The 24,385-nt window shown below is 43.7% G+C and overlaps 1 protein-coding gene across 3 annotated transcripts in view; it reads left to right on the top strand.

The window, feature by feature from the left end:
* Daam (disheveled associated activator of morphogenesis) overlaps positions 1-24,385 on the top strand; it is an 80,979-nt gene that overhangs the window by 4,784 nt on the left and 51,810 nt on the right. Inside the window, exon 2 of one of the 3 annotated variants that reach the window (XM_031921710.2) lies at positions 20,909-21,029. The exons of 1 other annotated variant lie outside the window; for it this stretch is intronic. Coding sequence is in view for 1 of the 2 variants with exons in the window: in XM_016984983.2 (XP_016840472.1) it covers positions 9,602-9,628 (27 nt within the window). In the remaining variant the exon portion in view is untranslated. Of the gene's footprint in view, positions 1-9,213; positions 9,629-20,908; positions 21,030-24,385 lie in introns of those variants that run through there. One more of the 3 variants, XM_016984983.2, reaches the window with a different exon arrangement.

Here is a 24,385-nt window from a genome sequence, read left to right as displayed (position 1 = left end):
TATTGAATCACGTGTATCGAAGCAAAATAATAGTTAGATCAATTCTCACGTTCGCGTTACTCAATTTCATTCACACCAACGTCGGATTCATCAATGAAACTGGCATAGCTCTAATCAGCTATATATTAAGTCATAGAATTATGTTAGCGTGTGTTGTAATGGAATTAACAACTCGACCTTACCTTCCGAGCAGTCATTGAAGGTTAAAAATGTAATCACTACAGCAGCAGTCATCAACATCATACATGTATGGTTATAGTTATACCACATATATAGCATCAGATCTATCGCATAAAAAGCGAGACAGCGTATCCAAATGTGAAAAACTCCAGGAACGTAAGCAAAAAGTTCGCAGCCTCGATAAAAACACAGAGTATCCCCAGATGGACCTGTACGCTGTTAACAAGTGTGCCGAATACTCCGAAAACCAGACGCTGTGGATATGCGCACAGCAACTCGGTTACCTCTCACACGGCGGTGGAGCATAACCTCTTTCTCTAAATATTTAGAACGTCTTTGAACCCAGCTGAACTCGCGTGCGGCTGACGTATGGCACACCAGCCCTCCGTATATTTAAGCAGCAGCAGCGAGAGGCATCGAGAGATGCATCGAACGATTCTGAGCGCGCATTACGAGCTACTGCGTTTCACCTGTGTCTGTCGAGAAAAGAGGGACTGTGAATTAGCATAATTTTATTACCTGTCGCGCTGTTTTAACGTATACAAACGGTGCTCGTAATGGTGTTATCGTGTGGGGATTTGCTTGACTATAAAAATCGGCTCTACCACCTCAACAATGCGGACAAGAAAAAAACACCGACGACACCACGCCATAAAGAGATTAGAGTCAAACGGCCTTGATTAGATGCTGCTCGCGTGCCTTTCCTCGCGCGTACTTACAATCTCTTTCGGCGAGCAGATCGTTTCGCGTGCCGCATTGTCGGCTTTTGCAGCGACACATTGGACTTTTATACTCCACTTGCGCGACTGATGTCACTCGTCGTACTCCAATTAGCGTCGAGATTCCTGAGAAGCGCTCGTGCACGGGGCAGCCTTTGTGTGCTTTGTAAGCCGCTTTTGAGGACGAGTGTGTTGTATTTATTATCTTTCATCGATTATTTTTTAACAAGCTTGGAGATTTTCGCGGTAGAAACGTTGAAAGAGCTATGAAAATAAACTATTATAGTTCTTTACACTGAGATATCAGAACGGCTGTACATCTGTTTCTAGAGTTTCCGGTTCAGCGACACAACGGCACTTTTCTTTCTCTCGTTGTGTATTTTCTCCGCCATTCGTTATCGTTATCCAACTATTTCAGTTTCTTGAACTTTTAGATTATTACCTTAGGAACAATACAGCAAAGAATTCCTCTGCACCTCATAATGAGAAAAGCAAAAACACGTCATCTGAGGTTCGCCGCCAAACAGCCTTTGAAATTACATCAACGCATCGATTATCCCATAAGTACCCGCATAATCGAGCCAGCCGCGATTCGCTCGCAAGACCAGGCGTGCGCGCGTCGTTAATTAATTCGTTCATGTGCATACCCCAATAAACGCGGCGCCCCATAGACATCGAGCGGCGCATATGTCTCGTCCGCGTATGCATATCGTTCGGCCGTCGTACACACGATAAAATCGATCCGACCACAGCTTTTTCTCGCTGTCGTGGCATCCTTTGACAAGAGTTGCTCACACCATGTGTTATCAGCAACAGCTGTCAGTTTTGCGCGAGCCGAGCTCGTCACGGTTAAAGCTCCATTCACAGCGCGATTCAAGGACGCTCGCGATGGAGATGCGCAACAAAGGCTTGCATCGGATCATCCCCGAGTTGCTGCGCGCGCGGTTCGTTTGTTCTCCGGGGATTTATGCCTTCTTTTTTAAGCGCGTTCGATGCGTTCGTCCGAGAGAACTATTGTCTATTTTTCATAAAGCGCGGGCAGTGCGTGCGGCGGGGATGTGAATAGGACTTTGTGCGAGTTTGAGTCGAATATGATGGCACAATGAGCTCCGTTATGTTTTATCTCGCGGCATTATTTTTTGTTCGCAGGTATCACGCTTTTGCTCTATTATTATATTATTATGATACCGTTACACAATTGAAATATCAGTCGTCATGTTCCACTGTCAATCATATAAAAAATATGACAAGCGCATATGAAGACGTTTAAAAAAAACACAACTTAATCCTTTCATGCCTGCATAAGCCGGTAGTACACACATCCGCTGTCCAAAGCACACAAACATCGCGTCTTAACGCGTAAACGCATCCTCTACAGCAAAGAGCTCTCGATCGGTTTCGCTTCACCTCTCAAAGGTATCTCTATACTTGCGCAGCATCTCACGCCATAACCATAAATGCCGTTCAAACGACTCTCGCCGCGGCCGCCAAAGACGAGGACGACGACGCGTCAAAAGCCACCAGCTACCGGCGCGCGACTCTTACCTCTATCGATATACCTATACTTTATACACACACTACACCACACAACACGATGTTAGTGTCGTCGTCCTTTCCTTTTCGTTTTCATTTTTCAGCCGCGGAATGTGCGCAACGTCTCGTAACCGATCGCGTGAGCGTGTGTATATGTGTGTGGCGAGCGCAGTGCCTTTTTGTTTATCGCGCGTAAAGCCGCGTCTTGTATCCTATATTATACTGGGCGCGATTAACCGCGGGTCTCTAATTGCGGTTTCCATTTTTTTCTCGAGGTCGTTCAACAAGAAAGTTATTACGGCCGGTCGAGAGGCATTCCTGCCGGCGCGGCGGGAAATTTGAATAAGCTTTTAAAGCGTTGCGCAAGCCGCCGACTTAGCTGTTGTACGTGATGAGCGGGAATCGGGAAGGAAATCCGATAATTAGTGATTTTCACGTTGCACCTGGGAGGTATGTGTAGTTCCGCAGTGAGTCACTGTAAGGGTCTTTAAACTGACTCTTGTCCCTTCCACATCAATGCGAAAATTGGAAATAATTATGCAATCTAGATTGAATTCGAGATACGCCGCCTCAACCTACTGTCGCTCGTAATGAACGTCGGTACGCGTGTGCGCCGAGGTACGCGTCGGGCATATAAAAGTGTTTACGCGAACTTTCTCATTGAGTCACGCGAAATTGGGATCGTGGCGAATCAGAAACGCCGAAATATCTTCGAATTTCGCGCGGTAATATCCCGAGGATCGAGAACGTCCCCTATACAATTCAGGATTTCTTTCGACTTTGCCGCCTTCGAATAAATACACCACAATAACACGCGCTCGTCTTCTCAACGAAAAACACGCCATATAAGCATCAGAATGATGTCATTTTGTGCGTGAGGGTCTCGAGAGAGTCGCGCACGATAAAGGCGATGAGCACTTTTCGTCGGCGACGAAGAAAAGATCATTGATTCGGTCTTGTTTTTTTTTCTCCTCGACCCCGCGCACGTTTTCGAAAGAGTTTTTCTCTGTTTCACGAGCGGTTTATTTGTGTACACTCGCCGCGGCGCTCGTTTTATGACGAGGCACTTATCGGAATTAAGAGATTCCGATGCACTTCTCGTGAGTGAAGACGTTATCTCCTTGGTTCGTTTTTTTTTGAGCTTATCTCCGGGAAGGGTCTGAATTTCGGTGAGTCAATGCGACGACCAAGGTGATGATCGGCTTTCCCTGTGTTCCACAATTATTTTTTTGAAAAATTTACTTAAGTAAATATGCTGATTTCCGAATTTAAGTTTCGCTATGAGCAGCAGCACAAACATTGGAATCGTTTTGGGGTCAGTATTACGGCATTCGGTGTTTAATACCTCGGCACGTACGAGCAATGATCCAGGTCAGTCGCGTAGCCCTCTGCTCCATATTGTTCAACTTGCACCGCATTTGAGCAAAATACCGAATTAAAAAAGTTGTAGTTGTGCAAAGATTTTTCTAAATCCACACGAGAAATTCGTTTCCTCCTCAAGAATACAACATGACTCAGCACTAGCGCTAAAACAATTAGTCCACTGCATACCCCCGCGCAGCATTTGAATGCGTCGCGTCCCTCGTAATAACCGCGATAATCATTTTTGGCCCCATCCCTCTCAGCCGTTCACGATGTGTCTTCGTCAAAGGCTCATGAGAACCGCATCGTCCCAGTAAATCTCGAGCGAGCTATCATCAATCCCCGACGCGTCCTTTTCGTTTTCTCTCCCGACTTCAGTCCCCCGGAGGATTCGCTTTCTTGCTACGGGGAATTCCAGCGTCCGCGATTTTTCCTTCCACTCGCGCTTATGCCCATTACGCTCGTCGCGGTGGTCCCCCGGCTACTCTGCACTGTGTGTACTCGGCCAATGTCATCCTGAGGTCGTCGACGTGCCGCCGACGTGCTGTAGAGCCTCTCCGTGTACTTTTCTTCTTCTTGCTCTATAATAAAACGCGTGAAACCAGAACGGCTGCCGCAGCCGCCGCTGCTGCCTCGAAGAGGCGAAAGCCTTGTTAGGTGAGTTCGCCAACGACAATGACCGAGGAATGTCGGGATGGTTGCGCGCCGCCGAGTCGCGGGAAAGTTCAATTGGGACTCGATGAAATTGTTTTCACTGGATTTTCGTGTTGTTGTATGTACGTTATCGAGTCAGTTTATTCGGCTGAATGTGGGTCACTCGTTGAGATAATTGGCCTACTTGGATGATTAACCGTTCGCTCGGATCAGTTACGATATTTTTATTAGGTGTATGCGGACTACTTTTAAATGAAGATTACGCAGATACAGATTTTGCGTATCAATAGTATGTCCAACGCTATGAGAGCCGTAAACCAGAATCAACGAAACTGGATTTTTAAAATGTCTCCGCTGAAGGACGCACGTTTCGCGCGCTCGCGATCTGCAAGTATACCTTTACCCGGAATCTGGTTCTCGTTCAACGGCGCGAAGCTTGTTCTTCATTGCTTCGTTAGAATGTGAGGAGGATAGGACGTTTAAACTTTGGTATTTTTGTTCAGGATGCGTAAAAATAGACGTCGCGGAACGAGACGCCGGAATGAAAAAGAAAAGAGGGAGACACGCGATTTCTTTATGAATTTAAATTTATAACAGGGCTCATTCCGCAAAAAAACTTTTATGGTGTCTTGCACAGTTGTAAGATATAATCGTTTCGGAGGAAAGAGACAGTGGTGAGTATACAATGAATTTATGTGCGTTACACGAAATTAAAAGTGGAAAGATTTTTCTTTGTTTTTGAAGCGGTATTGTTGAAAGAAACTGAAATTTATTGGAGAAATAAACAGACCAAATATGGAAAAGCTCGCGTAATCGCGACTAGTGCAAAATCATGTCAGTGTGGAGCGCGGGGTCGCCGGCCTAATTGGTGCCAATTTCGCTCAATTGCCGCTGCGCGCATTTGGGATGCCGACCCCTCTTCCTTTCTCTCCACTTTCTGTATCTACTCATTCTTTCTCTCATCTTCGTGTGTGCTTTATCAATTGTCGCGAGGCACAGTGGCGGCGTCCTTGTCGTACCTTTTAGCCCTCTCTTTCTCTCGTGCACTTTTTTGTGCCAGAACAAACATTTTTCAATCAGCAGTGCGAATAACGGAGTTTTTCAGAATCGTAGAAGCCTTTCCTTTTTCGTTTGAAATTTGTTAACTCGAATAAAGCGTGCACGGGTATACTAAATTTGAACAGCGCAGTCAGCGAGATTTAAACTTATTGTGCAAAGCTGCGACGGTATCCCATAATCCACTCTATGGCCCGAGCGTAATATAAGACAAAGCTCTATAAATTCAGCTCTTTACTGCCGTTCTGATTAGAGAGTCAACAAGATTTCTCAACATGCGCATGCGTGCGCAGTGTATGCCCATGAGAACTAATGACAATAAAAACACAAGAGGAACTACGACGTGTAGCCAGCGGTCGAAACTCGCGTTAAATCACTCAATTTTTCCGCCGTCCGCGATATAACAGGCTCGAGGGGGAAAACTATAGCCGCGCGCGACGAAAGTTCTCGGCGCGTGTAATACAACGTGAGAATAGAGTAGTTCGTCGCGCGCTTCTTACTTCAATCAGCGAGAGATCAAAGAACGATTGTCCAATCAGACCCGCCAATGAAGTACTCGAACTCCCCGGCGGGCAGCGTAAACAGCTGGGCACCAGCAGCAGCGGCTAATTCATACGACGCAGTGCAAATTGCACCGGCGAGACGCGTCAATTGTCCACTTGCTTCGCGGCCGCCACCGCCGCCGGATGAAAAATATGGCTCCGGCGACGATACCTGGTATCGAGCGATAAAGCTCTCGAGAAGATTGCCGCGAGGGACGAAACGCTTTCGGGAAAGTTGATGCGATTAAGAGCGTGAGTATACGAGAATATGTGCAAGAGAGAGAGAGAGAGAGAGAGAGAGAGAGAGAGAGAGAGAGAGAGAGAGAGAGAGAGAGAGAGAGAGCGACTGGGGAGACGGGTTGAGTGAACTGAAAAATAGCCTCTGTGCGCCGCGTCGTCATGAGTGGCATCGCGGAATGAAAACTGAGAGCGCGATGATGAAAGCGAAGATAGACGTGGATGCTGCGTACGATCGTACATGGGAGCTTATGGGATGCGAAGCGTTGAGGACGTTGTCACGGTCCAGAGTGTGGTGTATGTTGCGGCTGGCTTTCTATAGCAAATAACAGTCTGGCTGTTATATTAATTTATTGTGGTCGTTGACTCGTTGATTGTTGTGACGAGTTGAGCTTGATTCGTTTTGAGTATCGGTACTATCCGAGCTTGAGTATTGAATAAGGACGAGCTTTATTGTCGACAATTTATTAAAAAAAAAATATGATTCAGTTTTTGCTAGCATGGTAGACTTTGAGTGATGCTGTGTTAACAAAATCCCGAAAGCCGATCTGTTTCTCTGGTAAATGCACACCTTTTCTGAAAAAAGCTGCTGAACCTGTTATTTTAATACATGTCATCATTTCTCGAGTCGCTAGTGTTTCATAGCTCGCCGTTTTAGTCATTTTACAAATGCGTGCGTGTTTTATTGCTGCTGCAAGTTTCAGGTTCTTTTTAATATGAGTAAAAAATCGTTATGCAAAATACTGCGAACATATATATAAAACATCGTGGCTTACGAGCACCAAACATAAACACCTTCAAAAGAATATCAAACGAAATAAGGAAACTCAAAATTACGCAAAAAAACTACGTATACACAAAATTGATTATTATTTTCCTTCAAAAAGAAGAATCCTCTCGCACGCGATAAATCCTCTCGAGCCAAGCCTTAATTACACGTTTTTTCCATCGCGCATCCGCGACACGCTCAAACGCACTCTAAAAACAATACCACACACGCGTGCACGCGCACGAACTCCGGCCGGTAATGGAAAAGCCGACTCATCCTGGTGTGCGTTTGCGTCTATTCCTCGAAGCCGAGAGAGAGAGAGAGAGAGAGAGAGAGAGAGAGAGAGAAAGAGAGAGAGAGAGAGAGAGAGAGAGATACGCTCGCGGTGAATGACAGTGATTCCGAGGAAGAAAGTGGCCACAATGCCGGCGCATTACCCTGTTTACCTTGCGGCACGCAACGACGATATTTGCGCAACCGCGCCGAACTTTACGATTTCCGCCCGCTTGTGCACGTATCTCTCGCGCGGGCAATTATATTCGGAGCCACGCGAGCCGTGAGCGTCCTTAATAAACCGCGAAACAATTCTAATTGCGACGAGCGCGTGGCCTGTTTAGCTTGCGCGATGAGTGTATACGTGTGCGCGCGGCTTGGAGGTCGCCGGCTGCTCGGGGCATTATTAATGGGATGCGCTAAATTATCGCGACACTTCCGGCAACCAGTCGCGGCTAAGCGCATCTGCTAATTTGTTCACGTCGCGATCGTCTCTTGAGGTTTGGACGATTGTATTTTCGTGTTTTTTTTTTCGGGGAGCGTGTTTATTCAATGCCGTTTGTTTTTAAAAATTCATCGCACGAATAACTTTGAGGAAGTTCGATTCGATTTCCTTTTCAATCGAAGCTTTGAATTTCAATTATTAAACCATTCGCCATAGTAATTGTTGAGAAACAAACATCGGAAGTCGCGATCCCACCGCAGCGCAGGAAAAGCCCCATAAAAAATTCCATCGACCGCAATCAACGAGAGAGCATAGTTGGAAGTTCTCGGGATGATTGAGTCGCACGCAGAGAACGATGCGACCGGCGAGTCTTGCATGAACGGCAGCTTTATTTCCTGCGCGAGCGCGCCTTTAGTTAGCCGACTCTCTTAAATTATCCATGCGATCCGTCGTCGCGCTCCCCTCGCCTCTCGACTCGAACTTTGACATGAAGTGGGAGTAGCAGACGTACACGGAATGAGTCGGGAGAACGAGAACGTCGACGAGAGAAAAAAGACGGGGAAGAAAAGTGTGCGCGTGTGCGTGCACACGGGGAAGGAAGAGGCGTGCTTAGCTGTTCGAATCTCCGCATTTTTTTTCGACGCTATTTCTCGGACCTGGGGTTCCAGTCGCATTTGAATTTTTGTGTCGCTTTGATTAATGAGGTTCGGGTATCAAGATTTCGAAGACTGTTGGAGATTTTACTGTAGGGGCTTGGGGATGGAGTGCCTTGTTTATTGATTGTAATAGGCGTTAGTTTTTAACAGGAGTTATCCTATCATTATCAGTAATTATTCATTGAAAGTCGGTCAATTGGTAAAATTTAAACTTTTTTAAAACAATTTTTAGGATAAAGTCATAAGTACTATTTCTGGCTAGAGTTATTATGCAAACACATAGCAGTGCGAAATCTGCACTATAATTAAAGTTTGACACACATTTCCAAAATGATACTTCTGCGAAATCGATAGAAGACCCATATTGATATGACTTTTAGAATACGTCAATCATGCAGCATTCGTATACGTGTAAAAAACGCATCAGTAGCAGCTTGGCTTTGACGTTCTCCATCACCCATTTTTTCCCCACATCATCTACTCGCGGCCTTCCCTAATACGCGCACGCGCTCTCTTTTGGCCAAATAAAACGCGAGCGCGTTGGCGTGTGTCGTCGAGTGCAGAGTCGTATACACACGCGCAGCGTATAATATATCCTCGAAGCGGAGCTATACTTATACTCGGGTGCGTATACGCGCGTGCGCGCTTGTCTGTGTGTGTGTGCGGCGGCGAGAAGCGAAGACGACTGCGTCGCCGGGGGCGCGCTGGTGGGGGGGTTGACAGATGTTTGGTCCACAGCGGCGCGCACACGAGGGCAGCCGGTAGTCCCCCATGGGGTGCCGCGCCGTCGACTCACCCTCGTTTCGTGCCGGCTGCCGCAGCTCTCCGCTCTGTCTCTGTCTCTCTCTCTCTCTCTCTCTCTCTCTCTCTCTCTCTCTCTCTCTCTCTCTCTCTTCGTCGGCGGCGGCGTGTTTTCTCCATTGCCGCGAGAGTGTGTCGGTGTGTGTACTCGTGTGGAGGCAGCTTTAGGAGCAGAAGAGACGCTTCGCTCCTCGATGCTCGTAGCGCGGGGTAGAGGCCGACACACCACGTGATACACGAAGGCGTCGCGCGCGTGTGTTTGCTGCATGGATGTGTTTGGTTTGCGTTGCACTGGTGAGGTTTTCTTCCTTCGGAGGCTGTTTTCCAGCTTTTTGTGCAGTGGTCGCTGATTGAGGTGGATATCGCAGGGGTTCATGAATCTTCATTGCGGAATCTATAAGGTTAGTAAAATTGCGTGACGTTAATTTTGTAGTCGCTGACTTTGAATGGATTAAGGCCATTAAGGGGATGCCACAATGTGGACGTGGTTTAAAGGGGAACAGTTAGTACCTATACATGGAGATCTTTTTCCAGATCATTATACTTTTGTACCTACAAGAAAAATGTCACTCGGTTGTTTTTTTGTTCTATTGAGTGGATACTGTAGTTGTCAACCTGCGTAAAGTTTTAGAGCTGCTATAAATAAACAGCAACGGGAGAGGCAACATGACCTGAATCGTTTTAGTAGAATTCCTTGCGCCATTATTTACCAATGATAAGCCGCTATCCTACTACCTTTATTTATCACTTTATCTTACTACAGAGTAAGCAAAAGGTACACCTGCGTGGCACAGTATTATGCATAAGTTTATTGACAATCGCTTTTTTATTGTCTTGTAATTTATTTAAAAAAAATTAATTACAGAGACATGACAATTTTGTTAGAAATTGCAATAACAGTAAGAAAATATCGTACATAAGCTCACAAAGCCAATTTGAGTAAAGAAGAACGTCAAAATTTCTTTTTTAGGGTGTAATAATATAAATGGTAAAGAAACTCGTATCATTCGACTCACAAGCAGCACTTGAGGAATCTTTCAAGCACTGCTCACTAAATTCATCCGTAAAAAATACCCATGAGCTTATTATAAGCCACTAAAGCTTCGCATTCTTGCGTCGAATCTCAGGCAAAAAATAAAAACGATGAGGAGAGCCCAATCTGCCTACGAACCGCGTCTTGTAAGTGCCCGGTTAAACGTCGCGGTACACGAGAGATTGCGATAAGCGCTGCTATATGTATGCTCGCACTCGCTCGCGCGGCATCTCGTTCGATCCTTCGTCGAAGGTATTAGCGGCGTCGATGACGCGAGGCGCAAGGCGCGTGGCGATATTGCAGCTATACAGTCGCCGCTAAACGAGATGACCCTGAGGTGCAGTTTAAAACCGAGAACGAGAGAGAGAGAGAGAGAGAGAGAGAGAGAGAGAGAGAGAGAGAGAGAGAGAGAGAGAGAGAGGAGAAAAAAGAAATTGCCTCCTCGACATCGACCGGTACTTACATTTGTGTATTGGACGTGTGCTACAGACTGGCCGGCTCGCGTGACGTCGATGCGATCAGCTGACCGATGCGAGCGCGATAAGTTTCTAAACTCTCCGTGACTTCCCTCTGTACTTGTGCTGATGCTGGAGGCAGCTATGCCCCACAGCTCGCTCGATGGCCTTCGCCCGACTCGTCGTCTCTGTTGTGTGTACCGGTGTGCATTATGGTGTGTGTGTGCGCGCGTCGTAAATTCGTCACGCGCTATTTTGCCGAGCTCGTGGTGGTGGGATTCATTAGCATGGGGTGCATACGCCGAGAATGGAAGGGAGAGTTGACGGTCAAGGATATGATGTAGGGTTAATTCGAAAATACTATGTTGCAGCACGAAGTCTCTTTTTCTGCGAGTCATTCTGATGTGCTGTAGACCTGATGTTGCGTAATAATGTAGAATATCAAGTTTACTTTATTTCCTTCTGTTTATATCTTTTGAAAATTATGACATAAGAACTTTCTTTTGTAAGAGTATAAAAGTTCGAACAAAGAAAAGGAAAGATTTTGGTAGCAGTATTGGTGAAAGTAAAATAAAAATGTGGATCGGTTACGCTGAACTGCATACAAGTAATAAAACATCGCATATAACTTTGGAAGAAAGTAAAAGTTTGCACCTGCATCGCAATTTAAAAAATAAGTCTTTAAATAAATTCATGTATTCATTCTTAATAATAGAATTTAAAATGAATTTAGCATTGAATTAAATTGTAGAACTTTATTACACTAAAAAAGTTTATCGCAATTACCTTCACTCAATTTCACAAAAAAAGTTTAACGACCCTTGCAAGGAAGATGTAAACAAGTCATCGAACCGTCGTCGCTGCTTCGTAACTTCGCGCGAGAAATCGAAAGTGCTTCGAGTGTGCATACCTATCAGTGAGCACCTCTCTCTCGTCTCCGCTTCGTGTCGTGACATCCGAGCCAGCTGCGGTTTTCAAGTGGAAGTGCCGCGGGTGGTTCAGGAAGCTGCTGCTGCTGCTGCAACATCCAAACGCGAAAAGAGAGACTCGAGGCGCGTGGACATTTTCCAGTCGTAAATGAGGATTACGCGTACCGCTCGCTGCGTGCGGGCGAGATTAAAAGGCGTTGCTTTACGTAAAGACTTTTCGTGTAAGAGCACAGACCTAGAAAGCTATCTTCAGGAAGATGCTTGGGCTCGAAAGTGCAGAAATTGATTGTCGCGAAAATTCCGTTCTATTCCTAGATTTACGCGCGTTTTAACTCATTCTCGTTAGTCGGAGTCACTCACCGGTGCTTTCTATTTCTGTCTTTCGAACAGGATACCTGTGGATATCGTAATAATAACTCACTAACGTGTACAGGTTCATTTAGATTCATCGATTGTTAATTCAATATTAGGATTTTAAAAAGTATATAATTATATACTCGCACTTCGAAGATTATTAGGCCGCGCTTTGCTTCCTCCTTGTGGCGCATTCTTGCGGTTGTGGAGTTGCTACCTACCGGAGAAGGTCGATGATTGATGACGATGCTCCTGGCAACGTTTCTGGTTTTCTAAGCTGAAATGACTTTTACACCAAGATCTCCAGTGTTTCTGGTAGTTTTTCACTCGGATGTTTTGAAAATTCGTGTGAAATGGTTACGTCTTATTAAAGTGAGAAATTTTACGTCCTTAATCACGCGTTGATCTTATGGCATTTGTGGAATTCGTTTCTGAGTTATATAATTTTATAGCTGTTGAAAGAAAATTTTGGGAGTGATGCACTTTCTCTTTGCATGCTGAAAGAAACTTGATTTTGAAAAAATTAACAATTATGTAGACACTTCTAATTTTATTTGTTTCATTTGCGAATTTTATCTCAAACTCGAAGTAGGGATTGGCAATATTTAATTTTATTGGCAATATTAAATTAACAAGACAGAAGCAGATGTTTTTGCTAATTATGGATAACACTGACAAAATGATAGTAATTAAATGAGTGATTATAATGTACGAACGTCAAGCTATACATTCATAATTGTATGCGAAGGTTTGATGGAATGTAATTCCTCTTTATGAATCTTCTGTAAATACCACAAAGATTTCCTAATTCCTTATTCTCGCGGGGAAAGATTGATTTTTACAATCTGTTCTAGCTGTTACGTGTAAACAGTTCCGTAAGCGGCAAGAAAAATTCTAAACGTCAGTAGTTGAAGGTGGTTTTACCATTTTCTATCTGTACTATAATGTTATTCTTCATCATTTAAAGATGCGACCGGTTATAAAACTTAAAGAGTGCGTTATGTCACTCGAGAAAGTGATACGGATATCAAAGCAACTGAGGAAATGCCTAATTTGAATAAATAAACAATTTGTGTAGAATTTTCTCGATTGGAAGGAGGAGATTAACGTTCGACGTGAACTTACATGCATTTAGAGAAGATTTTTATGTATTTTTGAAACGTATTGAAAGATCAATATCATCAAGTTATAAGACCTTTTATATCATATCAGAAAAATATGTGTGAAAAGTAGATGCTTTCTTTTGAAATGAATTCACGAGTCCATAAAACTAAACATATATACAATCGCTTTATAATTTTAAGGAATTAAAAGACTAAGTTGATTGGATACATTAAAAAACAATGAATTCTCTTGAGGAATCTCTTTTTACTGCCCTGCAGGGACACACCCTCAAACAAAACTGCACCCACATGCCTTGTTCGCGAATTCGACCTCATAGCTTCCAACGCGAGGGGCGATGGAGTATACATTTCGTTTCGCGTCGACGTCTTCTCGTGCCTTCTTCGCTTTCTTTCTGGAGTCATAATATAATGTAGGTATACGAGCGCGTTCGCTGACCGTCTAGCCTCGGAAAAAATACGATGTCGTAAAGACGAACATGCAGCGCTGCAAGGGGGATCAGGACTAATGAGGCTCACTACTGCACAAGCGCGTATTTCATTTGCCACCCAAGTACTTCAGCGTGCTAAAACCTTGCGTTTTTGCTTTGGCAAATTGATTTTGTTGACAAATTTATCCTCTAACTTTTGCGCTACCTGCGCCATACGTACAGCATATAGCATCTTGTACATACAAAGTTTATTTTTAATTTCGATAGTTATCATCTCATTCTAACGTGCCCTGCAGAGATCATACTACTATATTTTCAAGAACGCGCCAATCCTGATTGATTCTCACCAATTAAATCGAATACTGACTAATTCGCCGTAGCACGAAATGAATTCGATTACCCAATGCAAGCATTAGCGAAGAAAATCGCTTCTGTAAAAGCGCTTAATGAGTGTTCGATAAGGCTCGTATCTTTCGCCAAAGCGCCTCGAGCGTAAACGAAAAAAATTCAGCGCAAAAAAGTTTCGTCGGCGGCGAACTTCGACAGCATGTGCAGGGGCGCCCGTTCGCGAAAGGCCCGCCGTTTAAAAAGCAGCTGAAATTTCCTGGATCGTGGCGTGGGAAATCGAGATGAACGTGTGCAGCGCGTGAAATCCTTTCCTCTCGGCTTACGACTGCTGCTGCTGCTACTGCCACGTGTAACGAATGTTACCAGTTTGCAGTGGTACACGCGACGATCCGCGAATATCTGACCAGCTGCCAAGATCTGCGGTGCTCCCTGACTGACGGCTACTGTACATGCATGTATGTGCGATGCGTATACAAGGACGTTCCGATTTAAGCGGTTTTCAAAGGACGCGACGTTGTTGTCCGCTTTCGCGACAAACAGATGTCTCGATTATTGCTACCGGTGTGTCTGTCGTCGTCGTTGAGTATTCGCTTCACGACGGCGAGCTTCTTCGTCTTCTGACGTGAGTTTTTAACGATCCTGCTATAATACGGTACGGGGCCAAGCTTTCCTTTATTCGTGGCGGCGAGAGCGCATGTATAGTATGCGGGCCTTTGACGATTCTTCTCGAATACTTGCATGTGATCGAAAACGAGATGGTATTCTTGAATTATAAATAAGTTTCTGTATAGTATGTTGTGCTAGAGTTGTGATAACGAATAATGCAGTTATGTAAACCTCGTGTATCTTTCATGATCTGAATAACGTGATAACAAGTGTTGCGTCGTTAATTTTATTATGTTGAAGTTTCTTATTTACCGTTGTATGTTGGTGATTAGTGCTGCAATTTTCATTATTCAAATATTAGAGTAAGAGGTCTTTAAAAAAATAATGATTTAATTTCTTAATGAAAAGTAATTTTTACCGAAGCGTAGTAAACTTTATAGGACAGTCATTGACCTACAAAAATTTAATCACGGTGAGAGAATTAAACGTTCAATTTTTCTATGTCATGGAAAATTCATTAATATATAAATTTCACAATTTTATTATCATTTGCATAATATGAATGTCGATTAAAATGGAGATGCGTAAAGCATATTATTTTAATTAAGTATCCCTGTTTCTGTGCAAAAAAACTCGTTATAGTGGGCCAATGTTCGAGTCAGACAAACAAGTGAGACTGTAATTGAATACCTGCAGACACTGACCCTCTCCTATTTGAACTTCGATAATTGAATTAGCATACTCCGCTAAAGCGAGGATGACAGCTTGTTCGGTTTCTTAATAGCATTAAAGGGCTACCACGGTTTAATGGTTTCATTGACATTCAATATCGACACTCGCTGCGCTCGTTGGACTTTATTTCGCTTGATACCTATAATTCGATTGAAGCTCATTGTTGCTAACGCGCTTTATCCGATCAATTTCAAGTACCTATCATCGATTATACGTTATTACGTTTCCATCATCGTATAATTGAATGAAAATTCAATTTCCCTATAGATCAGGCGAAGTATCCAAAAAATATATCCCAATCAGCTCGCAAGCGCTACAGAATGTTCCCAAAAATAGTAGAGACATAGTTACCTCGCGTGCAACCCATTATTGATTTCATCCCAAGCCAAGGACTGCTACCCACCGTCACTTTCGCCACCAACCAACCCCGCCAATAAGCCGGCTTACACCGGCCACAGTCCAGTGACTCACTCGAATCTCCAACGATCCGGACCCGCCAAGTTCAATGCCTCGCGCGCTGCTGATACGAATCGGAGAAAAGACGAGTCGCCATAAGCCAAAATCGATTCTTCTCACCCTACAGTACAGTGTTTCCATCGTTTGGGCAAAAACGCGCTCTATACTCGTACGATTCAGACACGCAAACATAATACGACCGAGAGCACGATTGGTCGAAAGTACCTGCGGGCTACGTCGAGATAATGTTCGAGTTACTGCACTGCAGTGTATTTCTTGTTTCTTAAGTTTTTGAATAAAATACCTTCAACGTTGGAGATAAAAATTTCGTTTTTGATATTATCTGCATACTGATTAAATGTATTTTTGTATTACGATTTGTTGAGACGAAATTTCTTGCGCGTCTATTATTCGTTTTACAAAGAACGTTAAAAGAATGTTATCGTAATTACAAGGACGTGATTAATCATCGAAATACCCCACACGATAAGTCGTGATAAGTGACCGTCTCAAAATCCAAAAACTTTCACTCGAGAAAGTAAAAGGTCCTGAATCGCGATAAGGGAAAATCACAGAGTTAACTTTTTTCCAAATGATCGGCTTAGAAGAAATAAAATGGAGCCATCAAACGCGATAGAAAGTGTTTTGTATGTCCGGAATTGATTATCGCCTTATATAAATCAGCTAGAAAAATCCTTACCTATATATAAACGAGCTATACGCGTATGTATGACTGATGTGACCTTAAAGTGTAAAATTTCAGCGATTATTATCTATGCATTCAAACGCCGAGCCGGTTTGAAACTTGCGCGGCTACGGCACTCATGTGTGTGTGTGTCCGTACGTTGATGCTCTTGGGTCTGATTTGCAGACGCTTGAATCTGCTCATTATAGGTCGAATGGCCCGCGATTATAATCTCTCGATACCATACCAAGTAAGACGTAACGGGTTATGCTAAGAGTCACAAACTAAAAATCGTGATTTTTGACTTTTGCACACTCAGTGAATACTATCGCTCGGCGGTATGGGAAACGTTTAATTAGAACCGGATGCAAGTTTCTGCATTATGTGCATGCTTCAGAACTTGGAGAGGAAATAGTCTTGTGCGAGCAGACGATCCTTGTACACGGTTAATTTTACTGTCAAAGTTCTTCTCGCTATATGTTCAATAAAACAATGGGGGAATCATTAAAAATTGAAAAATCGTCGCGATGAGAAGTGAACGTAAACACATCCAAGAGAAATCATCGTTGATTACTGTTTTCTACTGCGAAGCCCGTTTGAAAAATTGATTCATCAATGTGTGCTCGAAAACGTCATTAATCTTGTAAATCAAACCTCAAGCGGCTAATTAGAACGTCTCTTTTTATTAAAAGCAGTGCACACATTACAACGCCAACAACAATAGAACTCAATGACAGCCGAAAAATACATCAACAGCGCGGCTGTAGTCTCGTATTACGCGGCTTTCTCTTTTCTACACGCAAATTTGCTAAATTATCCCCGTAGTCGCGTATTAATATGTCTATCAAAAGGAGGCCTCGAAAAAAGACCGTAGACAGCGAAGAAAGAAAGCGGCTATATAAAATATAATCATCAAGCTTCGTTTCACTTGTGTACACATCAGAGTATATAGTTTCTTCGGATCTACCCCTAACGGTATTCCGATGGCTCGAGCTGAATTTATACATATTACATATATACTGGAACGTGCAGCATCAAACGTCACTCGCGATGAAACTTGAAAGATTCAGCGTATAGCACGTGGTTTACTCGTCGTGAATCGCGACGTCTACAAGACACTTTGCGAACTTACAAATGCTTCTCAATCACGCGTACGTACACGCATCATACTTCAGCGTAAAATCTCATCTGATACAGTTTTTCCCTCGGAAAGAACGAATCCGACTATTAGGATCTCTCTTCGCGATTAGGATCGCCGAGAACTTTTGAACGCGATATCTCTCTCGCCGCGACAAGTTGGTCCAAGGCCAGCCGAGGTTATATTGACACGCAGTGGCGTGCAGTCGAACGAGATCGCGACGATAAGCGAGCGGATATTATACGCGGGGAAACCGATGGGCTCGAGGGCATAGCGCCGCTGCGTCTTCTGAATTATCACGCTGTCTAAATTACCATCCGATGATTTTATCTCGCGGATAAGTCGAGGCTCGCTCGCGCACAGGCTTCCTTCTCTTGCCTCGCTGTAATATCTCGAGGTATACCGGTGTTCTGTATACGCAGATGGATGCGTGTATACGTGTAGTTTAACCTACTGGTCTGGAGAGGAAAGACGCTGCGATTTTTCAGGCGCTTGATCAGCTCTGGCAGATTAATTTTCTAGGACTGGTTCTGAGAAAGAGCATTTTGGCTTGTATGGCGTGAGTGAAGGATGCCCTGCGATTACGGTCTGTCGACGCGCTTTATTCATAGCGTTTACAAAAACGGCAAACTGTTTGTTGTATTTATGCGGGGTGGAAATTCATAAGGCTTTCGTTTAAATTACTTCGGCCGTCGATGAAGGATTTTAGAATGCATTTGAAACTTTGTATCGTGGATATTTATATAAATTATAATTTAAAATAATTCGAAGAGATGGTAGTAAGATTATTTTAAAAATACACTCGCCAATCGCAAGCATCCAAACTTGGTTTGTTTTCATTATTATAGTCATTCGCATTGATGACAGTCGCTCTATTAAAAGTGAAAAAAGTCATCAATATCAAAGCACGGCGGGTATAGTACACTGACTCAATCAGACGTGTTCAGTAAAGGAAAGCTTTGATGGATCCTTTCCTTTTTATACCCGAGGGAGATTGGATGCTGCAACTGGTGCGATGTATCCTGTTATTAGAGTTATCCATCAAAACAGAGGTATTTTTACGGTAACTATAGGCTTCGACTTAAATACCATCAAACGTGATCGTCGTGAATCGATGACCGTATAAGCGGTAAACACGCAAATTTAGATCCATCACTATCTTTGCTTCAATTCAATTCATATGAAAAATAACCATTTACCGAACGCTCTTGATTTTTACATAATCACACACGAAGAAAAAGATTTTCTTCAACTCTGAAACACATAAAACGCCTATAGGCGCCCCGTAACGTAATACCCGAGAAGCCGATAAATCGCGCAGCATCAACTCGCAATTGGTGCGAATCTAGGAGGTAAATGGCAATCCCAGGGTTGTACAGGCTTGGCGCCGTGGTGCAGCATGTTAAACGTCAGCGAGAACAGGAAAAACGCGCGGTTCGACGAACGACGCTCTATATAGCTCGAGAGCGCGCACTTGCACTGCACGGCTCGAAAGATGGATTTACAGTTGCGAGGCGCTCTCCTCGCCCGCTGCAAGTGCTTTTAATTGGAAATGAGAGCATTTTATGGGCATACCTCGGAGGGAAGGGGAAGTGATCCGCTTTCTTTGGGGAGTCGCTGCTGGATAGATGTATACCTATACTATAAGAACGAGAGAGTAAGTGGATGCCGCGAGTTACGAAAACGGCGTCTGTTCGCGAAGCTGTATAGGACTACCGAAGATACTATACGTAATACGTGTAGTATGGGTTTACTCCTGATTTCCCAAGTGAAATTATTGTTTCGGATTTGCAAAGGAGCTGTACCGAGAGTTTTTGGTAACGGGATAGGTCATTTTGAATGTCATTCGGAGTTATTTACGCTTCTGGTGTTCGACAAGACTTTTGGAATGGATTGAGCATAATAAGAGTTCAATAAATAGTTTTACCAAGCTACGTACAAGGAGAAAAAAATCTGCCGTGCTAGCGCTATGTGAGTAGCGTTATGCCATAGTAGTCGTAAAACGAAACAGTTCTGGACTGGCCATCCTCCCATAAAGCTCACTAGTCTCAGAATAGCGAAGATGGGGGGCATGAGGTACTTTTCCATTTCCCTTGGCATCACATTTATGAAGTGGTATACCTTGAATGTATCACGTAATAACAAAATGATGTATGCCAGACAAAAAGAGTGAATTTTTCATACTACACGTGATTAGAATGATAACTATTGTCCGGAGCTCTACAGCGGGTGTTGTCCGTAATATTAATTTCAATCAGGAGCTCCTAATATAATCGAAAGTCACCTTCAAAAATACTTTCGTGATAATTATTTCATATCGCCGCATTCATTGAACTCTTTCACTCTCCCATTCGTATACCATTGAAGAAAAAACGCAAGTCGATTATTCCACCTACATAAATTCCGTATCTCGAAATGCTGTAATATAACTTTTCTTAAAAAAAACAAGATTTACGCGCTTCCTATTAATAAATTAAACTGATAAACGTGATTGACGAAGGCAAAGCTGCCACAATCAACACTATATACGCGGAAACCTCTCTCCCGGCGCATCTAGTGCATCGCGCGCACTCGAAGCGCATTAATTACAAAAACTACATTAAATAAGTCGCTCGTGACGCGGACGAATCAAAATAAACAGAAATGAGAAGCAAAAAAACCAGCGGAGCGAAGTTTCGTTTCGCCAGGTTAGCTCGCCGGCGCGCGCACTTCAGTAGTCGCCTCGTTCGCGTTCGGTCACGCGCGGCTCACTTCGTCGAAGTTTCCCTTACACGTCGTGCGCACACGTATACACAGCCCAGCCAATGAATGGCTCTCCAGGCGCGGCGAAGTACCGACAAAAATCGGAATAGAACTGCTGCCGGCGCAAGTTAATGGCCACTCGGTGCTTTTAGCCGACGCGCGCACGTATACGCGGGAGGCTCAGTTCCTCTCTCTCTCTTTCGTGGTCAGCGCAAAAATCGCGGACCCACTGACCCAGTACTGCTTCGCTGCTCGGCGAACGGGCTCTGATAAGAAGGAGTAGTGCTGCCGCGTGCTTGTTAATACTGAGCCACCGCTGGATCCACGAATATAATACGTTCGCACCTATCTCGAAGGAGAGAGATTGGTTTCTCGTCTTTTTTCGGTTGTTATTGGAGAACGCCGGGATTTTTTCTATCACCTGGAGATAAGAGTTTATGAAATGCTGCAGTGGAACGATCGCTGCTGAGATAACGCGCGTGGGAGTCTGTTATTCAGTATTTTACAGTTTTCGAGCGCGAGGAGAAAGAATACGCCTATATAAACTAGATTTTTTTATGGATAATACGCGGAAAATGATTTTACCGTAAATCAATGTACTTAGCTTGATTGATAAATGTATTTTTAACCGCAATCTCCTTTTTGTTTCAGGTAAGCCATTATTCAAAAGCACACCTTGGGATGTCATCTACCGCCGAGCATTATTATAATTTATCAAGTAGGATAACATCTTCAGCGTTATTTACGAGCAAATCCAAGGAAACTTTCAAATGTAAGCACGTAGAAATTTTCGCAGATTACGTTGTCTTATGAATAATTATGACTGATCGAACTCGCGGTTGTCTTAAACAAAAACGCGAAATATTTGCAGTGAAATCCGCGCGGCTCTTCGGTTTTTGCAGGGGAAAAGCAGAAATGCAACCGCGCGTTAAAACACTGCGTTTTGCATAGGCGAACAATGGGTCAAGACGATCAATGCGCCAGAGTGTGTAAGGATCCTTGAACACTAGCTAGATCGATGACACAATTCCAAGCGCGTATTTTAACGGATCAAACACACGGCTTGTACTCGCAGACCTTATACATTCGCGGTCGTCCGACTTCTCCGCATACTCCGTTACATGCAAAAAGGTCGGCGAGATTGTTTTTGTGTAAAATTGATTAGATGAGGCTGCAGAAAAGTTCGTTATAAAGTGAGAGGAGGAAAAGGCATGTACGGTGGCTCATTTTCAATTTGCACGCCTACTTGGCCACGGGACACAATGGAGATGAGAAATTCAGGAGGCTTCGATGAAACTTTTAGATAGCATCTGGCTGCTCCAAGGTGTATATCAAGAAAAGGTGAACATGAGGTGTTTTTTTTTTTGCGATGGTGGCTCGCGCGGAGGTATTTGATTTTTTTTTCTTTTTAGACCGTTGTAATTATGATTGTACCGTAAGCGAGTGTGGCGTGTCTCGATCACTAATAGTTTTATTGGCTATTTTAATTTTATTTGCGAATGTTAATAACAATTCGTTTGGATTTATTTAAAAACCGATCAAAACAAACGTACTTTTTCGCCATCCTTCAAAAATCGTTAAGCGAAAGTTGAGCGAAGACATAATTATATCTGCTTTGAATTGCTACATGCCATCGCAGCGCGCGAAATTGCTACTCCCAATGCCGACTGAATCCATATACGAAAGTTTACACTCGGCAATTTGCATGCTCCATAATTACATTTTTTACGTCAATCTATAGATTTAGTGTCTCTCGCGTTTGGCCACGTTTTCCATCGTCGAATTAGACCGCGGATGTCGTCGGGTTCATTGAGCATTTTTTGCACCGACAATTTCTCTCGCTATACATCTTCAAGTGTATCATCAATCCTTTCTCGCACTTTGTATGCGACGCGAACGACGTCGCGGTGTTTGCGATGGTCAATCCGAATACATAATCATAGGTTTAGAGGAAGCGCGAAAGGCTTCGATGATCCGGTGCGATGACACATCACGTGTTGGGAACTGTATGTACAGTATAACATATAAGTGTTCGCCCGCGGTGAAATTTCTTTTTCATCGGTTCCGTCTGCTTATATTTCGTACACAGCGTGGAATTCCGTGTATGAAAGGAATTCGCTATCCACGATAGAGAGATCCACGTTTTTTCTCTTTTCAAAAGACCCACCCACTGTGGGAATCCCGCCGCTCTTGTGGTATAGGAATGTCACTCGATTCTGCGAGTGTTCCGGTATATTTATGTTTACTTCTGGAATTCATATAGACGTATGAATTTTAATGCCGATGGAACATAAATAATTTCGCGCGGGATGCGGCGTGTGTCAGGAAATTTGACAGCGAGGTGTGATATATTGCAAATTAGGTTTCTTGCGGTGTATTTGTTTCTTGATGTGGTATGTTTGAAACGAAAAATTAAATGTATTATACGAATTCACCCGAGTAATAGAGTAGGAATCTTGACAAACAGGAACAGACGGATAGTACCGTAAAGTCGATGACAGTTCGCTGCCATCGATCAGCCGACTTCGCGATGATCACGATTCGCAATCGGAAATAATCACTGATTACCCCGATAAGGGTCACAGAGTTGTTATAGCCATTGTTTTCGAATTCTATTCTCGAATTTTTTCAAGACTATGAAGTGGTAACAACAGTAGGTAGGTGCGCGTACAGGTCGCGTTGATGACCGTTTTTGCTTTCCTTTTTTTATTCGCGTGCGAAGATTTACGACTCAAGGATGAGATTGAGTGATGAGGATTGATTGTATTACAACGCCAATTGGTAACGAAATTTCGAAGCTAGCGTTGATTCGTTTGATTACGTTGTCGAGAAGCTTTTCTTACGTTTTTTTCTGACAGGTGGCCTAGAAATCGTAGGTTCGATTTACGATTCATTTTGATTAGGTTGTAATTGCAGTAATGACGGACTGGCGGGCTTTCTTTTGAGTAGCATAAAAAACAATGGCTCTTCTTTCAAGTTTATTAAGAATGAGTTTTGTCGTCTCATTTACGACCTCGCGAAACTCGTTAGCCTGAAAATTTAGCATGCAATATGCAATAAGAAAGCTGTACACAGAAAACACGAAATTTTCTAGTCCAAAGTCACATTTCTGTATCCTACAGCGAACATAAGAAATGCCGGGAGCGTACGGAGCGTGAAAATTAGTTCGCCTCATTTTCGCAAAAAAAAAAAAAAAAAAAACGGTGGCAACATACGAAATTCGCCACGGCCTCTCTCGCGTCATGTCCACAATACGCACCGTAACACAACCTGTGAGACAGAGACAGGCGCGTCTCCTCCCGTACCGGTATCCACGCCTCGCGCGGAAATTGAAATGCTCCTCTCATATCGACCGGCCCCGTTAACGCGGCGGAAGACTCTCAAAGTTATTCTAAAACACCGCGTGTGCGTTCGTCCGCCAGCTCAGTCGGGTCAGTGTGCCACGCTTCTGCTGTACGGACCCATACAGAGAGAAAGAAAGAGGGAGAGAGATGCGAAGCAGCACGCACGTTCACCATTTTTCGTCGTGGGCCCTATACGAAAGGCTCAGGCGCGATAAGCGGCGGCGTAACTTTGAGCGCAAAGCGCCACCCGATAGCGAATTTTATGGAGAGAATAGGAGAGCTACTGATAACCTAGAAACTTGCTACTTTACGCACTTGATAATGACCGTTTCCTGATTGTAGGTGCGTTCGCGGTGCGTGTATATAACGTATACGCGCACCTGCGCGCTTCGAATGGGACGGAGCTCCGCATGCAGCTGATCTGGAATTTAATCATGTGCGAGGAATAGATTTTGAAAGTTGCGTCTGATTTAAACTCATCTGGGATATATGCTGTGGTTTAATATGCCTTTGCGGTACACAGGAGAGTAATATGCAACGGTTGACGAGCGTATTGCACGTGGGATAATTCTAGTATACGTGTTGCGAAATTGAAAAGATGTAGGTCATCGTTATCTATGACGATATTATTATTATTCGATGTAATGTTTGTTGATTCTATTTAGTAAACAGTAGCGTTGTTCTAGTTTCGTAAAATATTGCAGAGATTAGCGTTTTATGTATAGTATAGATTCTGTAAGACCGTCATGTGTAATTTTGATAGTATTTATGTGGGAAAAGTATG

The sequence above is a fragment of the Nasonia vitripennis genome, chromosome 1 (genome assembly GCF_009193385.2).
Source record: "Nasonia vitripennis strain AsymCx chromosome 1, Nvit_psr_1.1, whole genome shotgun sequence".
Classification (NCBI taxonomy): domain Eukaryota; kingdom Metazoa; phylum Arthropoda; class Insecta; order Hymenoptera; family Pteromalidae; genus Nasonia; species Nasonia vitripennis.
This window is presented reverse-complemented; position numbering and strand designations above follow the sequence as displayed.